At 41.3% G+C, this 12,250-nt stretch overlaps 1 protein-coding gene across 1 annotated transcript in view; it reads right to left on the bottom strand.

Moving 5' to 3' along the window:
• The window catches only part of PRKN (parkin RBR E3 ubiquitin protein ligase), a 1,084,792-nt gene extending 1,074,276 nt beyond the window's left edge, over window positions 1–10,516 (bottom strand). The window contains exon 1 of the mRNA XM_047101957.1: window positions 10,340–10,516. Within this exon, the coding sequence (XP_046957913.1) occupies window positions 10,340–10,516 (177 nt within the window). The remainder of the gene's footprint in view (window positions 1–10,339) is intronic.
• Window positions 10,517–12,250: the final 1,734 nt, after the last annotated feature.

Genomic DNA, 12,250 nt, shown 5'->3' with positions numbered 1-12,250 from the left:
GATGGCTTAATATTTCTATAAGTACTACATTTTATTGGCTCTACATGTTTCGTGTGAATTAGTCTTTAAATGTCTCTGAGAATCAGTTAAATTATTTTTAAGAAATACTGTCCCATTAAAATAGTTGCAAATAACAAGCTTACGAATTTTCTACAGGAAGAGATAGTTTCTATCCCTCCGTGGAAGATGGCAGAAAAAGTTCTGTTTGTTTTTGTTTTAACTAAACTTCATCTTAAGATACATCTAGGTTCACATGTCTTTGAAAGAAATAATACAGAGAGATCCTAGGTTTCCTGCTCCGAGTTTCCCAATGGTGGCACCTTGCAAAACTATAATACAACATCACAATCACACTATCAGCAGTCAAGATGCAGAACACCCATCTCTCCACGGGGCCCCCTGCCCTCCTGTTGACCTTTCACTGCCAGTACTCTCCCCTCCTGCCCCCACTCTCACCCCCAACACCTAGAGGCCACTCCTCTCCCCTCCATTTCTTTAACTTCATCATTTCACAACTGTCATACAGATGGAATCATTCAGCATGTGACCTTTGAGTTTTAGCATTTTTTCCCTCCGTGCAATTTCCTTGAGATCCATCCAAAATGTTGTGCGTATCAATAGTTCACTCCTTCTCATTGTTGAGTATGATACGGTTGTACCACGGTTTGTTTAATCATTCACCATTGAAGGACATAAGGGTTATTTCCAGTTTTTCCCTAATGTGAAGGCAGCTGCTATAAACATCCACGTACCGGGTTTTGTGTGACCACACGTTTGCATCCCTCTGAGATGAATAACCGCAAGTGTGACTACTGTGTTGCATGGTAAAGTGTATGCTTAGTTTTTAAGAAACTGCCACACTCTTCTCCAGCGTAACCGTACCAATTTTAAGAAATCGCCACTCCACCTCCGTCTGCAGGAACCACCACCCCAATCAGTCAGCAGCCTTCAACATGCACACTAGACCCTCCACGAGCAAAAAGGTGATGACTCCCTGAAAGCTCAGATAATGGTTAGCATTTTTGGCCATAAAGTATTTTTTAAACTCAAGTGTGTATATTGGTTGCACACCTAACAGACTACAGTATAGTGCAAACATGACTCTATATGCAGCGGGAAACCAAAAAAATCATGTGACTTTATCGTTGTATCTGCATTATTGTGGTGATCTGGTACAGAACCTGCAATATCTCTGGGGTATGCGTGTGCATTTTCTCTAGCTGCTTTCAAAATGTTTTCCTTGTCGTTAGGTTTTAGAAGTTTAATTAGAACGTGTGTATTGCTTTGATTTTTTTTTTTTTGGTATTGCTTTGAATTTGTCAAAATTCTGGATTCTCTCAGCTTCATGAATCTGCAGCTTTATGTGGCTTGCAGAATTTGGGAAGTTCTCAGCCATTATTTCTTTGAGCCCTTTTAGTCCTGCCCTCTTTTATCCTCTCCTTCCAAACTCTGATGACACAATTTTTAAATGTTCTTTTATAGACCCACATATTTCTGTGTCTTCCTTCCTCCTTCCCTCCCCTCCTTCTTTCCTTCCTCCCTCCCTTCCTTCCTCCCCTCCTCCCTCCCTTCCTTCCTCCCTCCCTCCCGTCTTTCCTTTCTTCCTTTGTCTCTATTCTCTGTTCATATTGTGCAATTTCTATTGCTCCACCTTCCTGTTCACTGACTTTTTCCTCCATCCCCTGTATTCTTCTGTTGATCTCATCCGCTGAGCTTTATATTTCTTATTTGTATTTTTCAATTCTATAATTTCCATCTATTCTTCCTTGTATCTTTTCTGTCTTTCCTCAGACTCATTTTTCTCACTTATTTCAAGCACATCTGTCATTGTTTATTGAAGCCTTGTATCATGGTTGTTTAAAATATCTATCTGATAATTCTATCTTTATCATCTCAACATCAGCAACAACTGATAATCTCTTCATACAGTTTGAGATCTTGCTGATTCTTGGTTGTTTTCCTTTGAAACCCGGGAATTTTCTCATTTTGTTATGAGACTCTGAATCTTATTGAAACCTTCTGCTTGAGCTGGCTTTTTTTCCGACTCTACTCCAGCGGGAAAAGGGGATCACCACCTCATTATTGCCAATGGAAACAGAAGTCCAGGTTCTTCACTCATTATCTGTTGAAATGGGGACTCCTCATTATTGCTGGGTGGGAGTGGCGTTCTGGCACCACACACAGTCTCCACTGGCGCTGTAGTCGGGATGGCCTTGTGACCACTTGGCCAGAGCGAGAATCCCAACTTACCTCTAGGGTTCTTCTGTTGCCATGCCAGCAGGGAGAGAGCAGGCATGCCAGGAGAGCAGGTGTGTAAGGCATTCATTACAGACTCATTAGAGCCTCACAGGGGAGGTAATCTAGGCTCTCACTCAGCCTTTGTTACTGTTGGTAGCCATGAGCGTGGAGCCACAGTTTTTCTGTGGTGTTTAGCTGGAAAAGTACAATTATTGTCTAAAAGTTTTCCATGTTGCTAGGCTACTCTGTTCCTGGTCTTTTGGATAGAAAACAGTCATTCATGGGGGCTTTTTCTTTCTTTCTTTTTTTTTTTTTTTTTTTGATCTGCACATGTTGGCATTTCTAGGTTTATTTCACCAGCTCCAAGTCCAGAATATATTTGTTAAAAAGAAAAACTAAATAACTCACACCTGTATTGTGCTTTGGGTCCTGAGGTCCTCAGCTAGTCTGCATTCTCAGAATCCTCATGTTTGTATTATGTGTAACATCCAGAATTTTAGTGCGCTCAGGAGGAGGAATAAGTGAAAGTCACCTTCCCAGAAACAACGCCTATGACAGACCACCCATTTTTGACATCTTTAGTTTATCCATTTCTCTTTAATTCTTTAAAGCTCTTAAAATCTTGCTAATAACAAGAAAGAACAGGTTAATGTATAAAGAAAATGATCGTACTCTAACAGTGCTTCTCAAACACGACTGTGGACATATCCTCTAGGAACTGAGAATTCTATGAAATTGTTTAAGATATTGGTAACAGTTTGGTTCTAATCTTTAAAACTTGCATTTTACAAGTTAAATGGATAAAACTATTTTTTACTATAAAAATTTTGATAATAAAATTGTAGTCTTAAGCCATCATTTCCCAGAGTGCATGGGGGAAGGCACCAAAAAATTCTTTCTAGAAGACGTGGAGACTCATCAGTGCGATAAACACTGTCCAGTAACCATTTCTCTCCATCTACCCAGGATACATCTTTCATCCTGGAATAATTACTTATCTTTTTTTTTTAATTGTTTTAACGTCCATTTATTTTTGAGAGCAAGAGAGAGACAAAGTGTGAGCAAGGGAGGGGCAGAGACCCAGAATCCAAAGCAGGCTCCAGGCTCTGAGCTGTGAGCACAGAGCCCGGCGCAGGGCTCGAACTCATGAACTGCGAGATCATGACCTGAGCTGAAGTAGGATGCTTAACTGACTAAGCCACCCAGGCACCCCTGCCCTTCTTTCATTCTCAAAAGCATCCAGCTGATCTAGTTGTATATGAGAAACCATAATGGTCACATTACTTATGATCATGATGAAAAGAAAAAATAACAATAAATAAAAACAAAAGTGAACTTCCCAGCAAGTGTATACATCACCCCTCCCACTCCACCTTTTCGGTATAACGCCATGTTTATTCAGTATGTGTTAGTGGAAATATGAAGTAGCTCATGTGCATGGTTTACTTTCTTTGTCTCCACAGTAATTTCTCATTCTACATTCCATACTTAGACTGGAAAGCATAGCTTCTCTAATGATAAAGGGTAACTAAATAGCTGTAAACATGTGTTTGAATGCGTATACGAATACTGATGAATACTAATCTGCTGCCAATGGCACACCTTAATAAAACAAACTTGCAAATAAATGTTCTTAGTCTTTACAGTGAAACTCTTATTCAAAAACAAATTACCAGTCTCTCAATACCTAAATCACTAAACTATGATCTAAAAAATTTCAGAAATTGCTTTTTTGATATCTGCAAGTATACATGAACTCATAATTTGGGTAAAATATAAAACAACTTGATAGAATTTTTTTTTAATTTTTTTAACGTTTATTTATTTTTTTTGGGACACAGAGAGACAGAGCATGAACGGGGGAGGGGCAGAGAGAGAGGGAGACACAGAATTGGAAGCAGACTCCAGGCTCTGAGCTATCAGCCCAGAGCCTGACGCAGGGCTCGAACTCACGGACCGCGAGATCATGACCTGGCTGAAGTCGGACGCTTAACCGACTGAGACACCCAGGCGCCCCAACAACTTGATAGAATTAAAGGGAAAAGTTACAAGATTAGAAGTGAAAATATACTTATTACCATATAAAGAAAGAATCATTATCAATTACTAAAAACATATCAGTCATAGGGGCCTGCTGGTACATTTCTCCCTGTCATTTGATTTTTTTATAACTATCATATTAATTCAAATCAGAAAAATATGGCCTAAGTATATTAATAGGGAAATGATAATGAGGGAAAAAATTTAAACAGCATTAAGGAACCACCAACTTTCAAGAATTTAGTTAAATAATATTTATTAATGTTAGAGGTGGTTCAAGGGGCATACAGAGCATTCACAACATTACTGTGAAGTTTTTAAAGTTCCAGAATTTAGCAAGCTAACTAGAGATAAGATCAAAACAATTTATAATGTTTCTGAAAATCTTAGAGATTTCAAAACCCATGATTCTTTTGTCATTGGATATGGTTTACCTTGTCAGTTAACATGGGTTTTCACTACTCACAAAATTTGAAACACACATAGTGCATATCATTAAAAATATAGCCAATTAGACAATTTGGCTTCTCAGTGTCATTAATTCGTCTTTGATACTTACAACCTAAGCTAGTAAAGTCTAAATGTTCTTTGTCTTCCAAAATCAGATCATGTCGCTATCATAAAGCTTAGAAGAAAGCAGTAATAAACTGATGCCTTTTAATATTTGCCATATGAATAATCTATTTTATGGAATGATCATCTCCAAATGTATATATACATTTTAAATATCATAAAATTGAATATTTGTTTAAAGGAATTTATGAACATCTACCTGGATGAATTTTTTTATAAAGCAAATATTTCTATGTAAAATACACAGATTTTATTTTCTATTTTGTGATTCTAGTTAATTATTACAAAGAGAATGCAAACAGAATAACTTTTCTCTAATATTAATTAAATATAACAAGGATTCTCATTTCCTGGCTGTGATGCTTAATTTTATGTGTCAACTTGACTGGGCTACAGGGTGCCCAGGCATTTGGTAAAACATAAGTCTAGGTGTGTACATGAGTGTGTTTTGGGGTGGTTAATATTTGAATTTATAGATTGAGCAAAGCAGATGGCTCTCTCCAACATGGGTGGGCCTCATCCAATCAGGTGAAGGCCTGGGGGGTGGGGAAGGATGGACTTTCCCATGAGTAAGAGGGAATTTCTCCTTCCCAATGGCCCTTTAACAAGGACACTCTTTTGGGGTTTGGGGATTTTGTGGAATTTTTTTGTTGTTTTGTTTTGTTTTGTTTTCCCTGCCTTTGGACTCGACCTGAAATATCAGCTCTTCCTGGGCCTCAACCCGTCAGCCTTCAGACTGAAACTACACCCTCCCCTCTCCTGGTTTTCAATCCTTCAGACTGAGACTGGAACTAAGGTTGCTGACTGCCCATCTTGGGACTTGTCAGCCTTCATACCTGTGTGAATCAGTTCCTTGTAATAAATCTGCGTATCTGTCCATTGATCTGCCCATTCTATCTAGATAGACATCCTATCTGGATGGATGGATGAATGGATGGTTAGACAGATCAATAGATTGATCCTACTGGTTCTGTTTCTCTGGAGAACTCTAATACACTGGGTCATAAACCTACACTGATATTAATAATATTAATACAGCTCCTGTGAATGCAATGAATTCTGCTCAAACAAAATCTTAGACAAATTCTCAAGTCCTTTGTCATTGTAGGACAATCTAATTACAAAGTTCATAAGTTTTGATATACACAACTGGTTTAGAATGTCATTTTCCATGTACAGTTCTGAATAATAAATTCAAGATTATGTAGAAGAGATTTCAGAGATTTTTGACAGGTAGCATTTTAGATTTGGGGGATAGGAGAAGGGGAAATGCATCATTTGATTGGGCCCTGAACACTCTGTTGCAAAAGCTGGCAAGAATTCTTTATAAAGAAAAAAATATCAGGCCATTGTGAATAGTAAGTCAAAGATACTTTTATGTTGCATGCTTGGAGGTATAAGGAAAATAATAAAAGCATGCACAGAAACATTGTTTATGAAGTAGGAAAAATGGTACAACTCTTTTCGATTTGCTTTCAACAAGCACAGTGCGTCGCAGATAATCACTTGACAGAAATATAATTTAGAAGCAATAATACCAGGATGAATCTTTACTGGACACTATAGCTGCAGGTTTCTATTTTTACCAAATTTGTTTAGAAGAAGGATAAAGTCTTTTCCGGCTTGCCAAGTTCAAATTCTACTATTCTTAAGCTAAGTAAAACTTGTACATGTAAGGGACAAAAATTTCTCAACTCCACAGAGTTCTTTTTACTTAAGTATATTAAAATTCCATTGGACTAAAATTATACATTTTAGTTAGAATGTATAAATACTCCATGCACATACATTCACACACGAGCGTGCGCACGCACACACACAATTATATACAGACATGCGTGCCTCAGTCAGATATGTATCTGATTGTCATTCCTTAACTCTTTATTATTTGTAATGTTTATTTTTGAAAGAGAGAGAGAGTGAGTGCAACTGGGGAAGAACAGAGAGAGAGGGAGAGGGGGGTGGGAAAGAGAGAATCTCAAGCAGGTGTGCACTGCCAGCTCAGAGACCCATACAGGGCTTGACCCCACGAACCGAAGAGATCACAACTTGCGCCAAAGTCAGATATGTAACCAGCTGAGCCACCCAGGAGCCCCACGTCTTAACTCTTTAATTTACTGCAGACATACTCATCATAATTCATGACGGAAAGTAGTCTTGTGTTATTTAAGGTGATGTCTTGGATTCTGAAGTTGTCACCGAATAACGGTGATGACAATCATGACAAGGAAGATGCTAATAAATGCTAGCATTTGTATAGCATTCACTGTATGTCCTCCTCTGTTCTAACAGCGTCACATAAATTCACTAACTTAGTCCTCACAAAATTCTAACCAGACAAGTAGTCGTATTATTCCCGCTTTACGAATGAGCAAAGTGACACACAGGCCACATTCTCTAAGCATGTAAGATACATTTAAAAAAATTGTTTTGCCTTAATTTGCAATATTAAAACTAGATATTCCCTAAATATTTAGGGGTTATATCATGTTATAAACAGTCCACAGAGTATAATCCATATACTTAGAAATGAAGATTATATAACAACGTGGAAAAGCTTACAATATAATATGAAGTGAAAAATAATCAGAATATAAAATTGCAAAAGAAAAAGAATATAAAATTGCGTGTCACACTGATCACAACTATATAGAAATCACTCATGCAGTGCCTGGGTGGCTCCATCGGTTAAGAGTCCGACTTCGGCTCAGGTCATGATCTCACAGTTTGTGAGTTCAAGCCCTGTGTTCAGCCCTGTGCTGACAGCTCAGAGCCTAGAGCCTCCTTCGGATTCTATATCTCCCTCTCTCTCTCTCTACCCCTCCCCCACTTGCACTGTCTCTATCTCTCATAAATAAATAAACTCAAAAAATTAAAAAGAAAAAAAAAAGACATCATCATGCACACAATCAAGGGCTAGCACACGTGCAACGCAGTGTAGGACCCGCGGCTCCTCCAGGAACTCTCTGCCTCTCTTTCCTCTCGCTGATGAGCTGAGCTTGTGCATGACAACCTCCCCAGCTCGTGCTGAACCCGGACAATCTGGCTTTCACCAGCCATGGTCTTGGACTGGAGTCGCCACTATGAGACACCAAGTCCAAAGGCTGTTTTCTTCTCATCCTCCACCATCTGTGCAGGGCGCATATGCTTTGTTACCAGTAATGGCCTTTTTCCAAATATTCTCAAAAGCATCGGTTGGATGGATGATGCCTCCTTCGCTGGTTCCTCCCCTTGCTACCTAAAAGACTTGCTCACACCTCTGACCTCTGTCCCTTGGCAATTGCATCTAATCCAATAGCTGTAATATTTACCGCTATGTAACTGGCCCTTAAATAAAGTGAACCCCTAAGCAACACAGGTAAGTGCTCAAACGCCTGCTACACATCTCCACATAGAGTTACCCCAGCAACCACTGGTTATGGTAAGTTCTTCAGTCTTCCCACAATCAGACTGGTTCTCCAGACTCCCATTTCTCTCCACAGCACCCTACTTCACCCTAGCTCTCCAAGCATGAAGCCTCAATGCCACGTCAGCCAAGGCTCTGTAAAATACAACTCCAGACTCCCTCCTGCCCATCTCTAACATCTCTCCTAGCTTCCAGAAGAACAGGAACCCATGTTTTCCCACAAGCACACCATGTTCATGCCCCATCTATGGAATCTTACTTGAGTTTCAATTCATCCACAAAGTCTTTCTTGGTGACTTCCACTCAGATGTTTTTCTCTACCTTTAAAATCTTTGTATCACTTACCTTTCAGGTTTCATGTTGCAGTTCTCATGTTTGATGTTCTTACATTGAACCCTGAAACTGATGATAGTTTTAACATACACCATAGAGTTCAACCTGATACTTCTGTTGCTTTGAGCAACACACCCCCCCCCCACCAAATAAAGAGCAGTGACCACAAAAGCAGGGATGAGTTTTGCTTTTGTGTGTGTGTGTGTGAGCCTCCGAGAACCCCAGGATATTGGAAGTATTTGTCAAAATGAAAAGAATCTCAATCAGTGTGTATATATGTGTGTGTAAAATGAATCCTCTGTAGCAATTAGTCTAACCCATCAGCTCTAACAGTAGAGGTGAAGAGCTTTAGCACCTGAAACTTCAAAACTCCTGGTAACATAAAATATTTTGGTTCAAGGAACAGTTTTAAAATCATTTATTTGTGAAGGGAACATTCTTGGATTTAGAGGTTGGCAGGTACAGTAAAAAGCTTTTTAGTTGACTGAAATAAAAAAAAAAAACAACTCAAAACACTTTTAAGCACAGGCACTTCCCTTATAAAAACAAACTGCAGAAAGCCAAGCACAGCAGTTTGTGCACAAAGAGCAGGTGCCTCCAGCCATCAGCAAAGAGGCATTGGAGCAGGAGGAGAGTGATTTGCATTTCTATGGCTCCTTTTGTATGCCCAAATTCCGAGAGCATTACACCCAGAGACAGTAAATATAATTAGCAGAAGACAGCAAAGAGAGGATGTCATTGCCAGAGGGGCTCCAGGTCAACAGGCACAGCAGCGCCCCCCAGAAAGCTGTAAACATGAGTGCCATTGGTCTGTGCTGGTGAAGACAGGGGAGAAATGTGTCGGGGGGGGGGGGGGTCCTTCAGCTTGACCCTACCGTCCACAGAAGGCATGTGCTATTCCATGCTTTCACAAAAAATGATTTCAATCCCGTGTTGAACGCTATTTGCTGGCTTCCCCAACCCACTTCTAGATGAGGGCACTGTTCATCACGCGCTTTAACCACTTCTCCCCTTCCTCCTACAGAAATCGCCCTGGTGGATGAAACACCCAGGTGAAAGGATAGGAGGTTTTAAGAGTACTAGGAGCAGTGTGGCTCCAGGAGAGGAGACCCACTGCTCACTGGCTGTCAGTGGCCTATTCTCGGGAACATTTTACTGACGCTTAGAGAAATTAAACACGAAGGTGGACTTTTGCTATGCTTCTGTCTTCCTGCACCATCAGCATGGAAACAGATTTTGATGGGCTGGGGAACCCCGTTGCGAATGGGGGCCCTGAGCCCCAAGCCTCCTCGGGGAGCCACAGCCGCAGACTTGTGACTATCCTCCAGGGGTCACAATTGGGTTACAAATCCCTTGCAGCGCACTGACTGAGCAGCCTGGTTGGGAACAATTTATTCGAATCCTTCTTCATTAAGATTCAAATGGAATAAGTAAGGTAGAAATTGAACAGACACAGAAATTGTGCCTTCCTGCTCCCGTAGTCAGTAAACATTTATTCGCTAAGCCCAGGCTGTGTGTTCTCTCTCTCGCTCGCTCACTCACTGTCGTTCTTTCAATCCTTCCTGCTTGCTGTTTTAATGCATAATTAAGAAGGTCAGAATTAATGAAGCGGTGTGGAGTAAAGTTCAAGGAATCCCCAGGCACTATTTATTCTATTAGATCTCAGGCATGAATGTCAGCTTGGCAGAGAAAGCGGCATTAGCCATGGGGCTGGCTGCATCCCAGAAACAACCAGCAAGGGAAACTCACCTGCACAGTCAAGTCATCCCTAAGCTCCTTCCCGGCGAAAATCACATGCAACTGGTCAGCTGGAACCCCCTGTCGCTTAGCAACCACCTCCTTGAGCTGGAAGATGCTGGTGTCAGAATCGACCTCCACTGGGAAACCATGGCTGGAGTTGAACCTGACAAACACTGACCAAGACATGGAGGGGTGGGGGGGGGAGAAGTGAACATTACTCAAAGCTCTGACATGGCAACAGCAACATTTCTGAACTGAGTTCTCTCTCACCTGCCCCTTTGAGGAATGGCATACATTTTCTTTCACTTAGAACAGAAACCTTAATGCAATGGGGCAACACCTGAAGAAAAATGGAGCTTCCCTGTGGGATTTCCCTTTCATATATTAGTCAGTGACCCTCAAACACAGTCACATGCTCCCTTTGACAGCCATCCTGGGAAACAAAGGACTCACACAGAACACTTGCTAGATAGGAATTGTGAGATTCCCGAGAGTTTATGGAAGAGATTCAGCTCTGACAGCACGTACGAACGTGCATTCCCTCCCCGGTGCCCCCCTTCATGAGCACCAGAAGTGTTATGTTAGCACTCACAGTATAGCAATGGAAATAATTCAAGCCATGTTACAGACTAGAGTGAAGGCCCACCCGAGGCTGTGTCTAGGAGCCCTTGGCATTGAGGTCCCTTTCAAAAGGTTCCACTGGATCTTATGGAGATACTTCCCTTTTCTTTTGAAACTACTGAGACCATCTATTTTTTTTTAAGTTTATTTACTTTTTTTGAGGTGTGGGGGAAGAGAGGAAGAGGGCAGAGAGAGAAGGAGAGAGAATCCCAAGCAGGCTCCACACTGTTAGTGTGGAGCTCGACACAGGGCTTGAACCCTGTGAGATCTGTGAGATCATGACCTGAGCCAAAATCAAGAGTCAGATGCCCAACCAGCGGAGCCACCCAGGTGCCCAGAGACCATCTTTCTTAGTGGAGCCTCTACCCCCTCACAGCCAAGGCTGGGACCTGCTGTCTCTGCATGCCCTCTCGTCACTGTCTACTGCCATCCTGACCTCATCAATGTCACCCACACATGTCCTTTCCTGTCCATGCTTTCTGTCACTACTCTCAGTCAGTCTTCTCTAGATTCTAGCACTAGCTTCCCAACTGGAGTCTCGCTACCCTCTCTTCACTTCCAAAATGTCCCGTACCATTCTGTAAAGTAAGCCTTTCTTCAAGTGTTGCCCCATTGCATTAAGTGAGGCTTATCAGTCCAGAGTTCTGACTTGAATCCTTTAAAGTCTCCCACTGCCAGGGAGAAAAACCCAAGGTCCCTCTTATTTGACACAAACCTATATCCCAGCAGCTTCTCCATTAATCCCCACAAGCACACTGCTAAACTGAATGCTCCAGAAAACTTCTGCACCCATGCCTTGCCTTTATTCCTGCCAGTCCCTTCTTCACCCCTGCCTGATGAAAGCTGGGTCACCACGTGATCTGCCTCAAACATTCCTCTTCCAAGAGGACTCTCACTATCAGCCCAGTCAAGACAGAGCCACCTCCTCCAGGCTCCAGTGGATTTACCACATACATCTTACACTATTCTACATTCTCTCATGGAAGGCGCAGAGCACCGAGGTTATAAGGACACCCTCCAGAGTCCGAAGGACCCCTATTAGTTCTCTTACCAGCTTAGCATATGCGGAGAACATATTATCCCTATTGCTTTAACTCTCAGTTCCCTAATCGTCACAGTAAGTAAACCATGGAGGGTGTCCTGTGATGTGTTAAGTAATATTGATAGTGTTTACCACTGTTACATAATTACCTTCAAAAATAATGAATGTTTGTATGTCTTACATGTTTTTGGTATATATTTCACCTTCTCTAAAAGATTATAAACACCTTAAGGCTAAGGCCAGCCACTATAGCTTCT

Source organism: Lynx rufus, unplaced genomic scaffold, assembly GCF_022079265.1.
Source record: "Lynx rufus isolate CCGP_SWC_20201006 ecotype Redwood Valley unplaced genomic scaffold, mLynRuf1.p SCAF_6, whole genome shotgun sequence".
In the NCBI taxonomy this organism is placed as follows: domain Eukaryota; kingdom Metazoa; phylum Chordata; class Mammalia; order Carnivora; family Felidae; genus Lynx; species Lynx rufus.
Note: the sequence above shows the minus strand (reverse complement) of the source record. Positions and strands in the feature narration are given on the sequence as shown.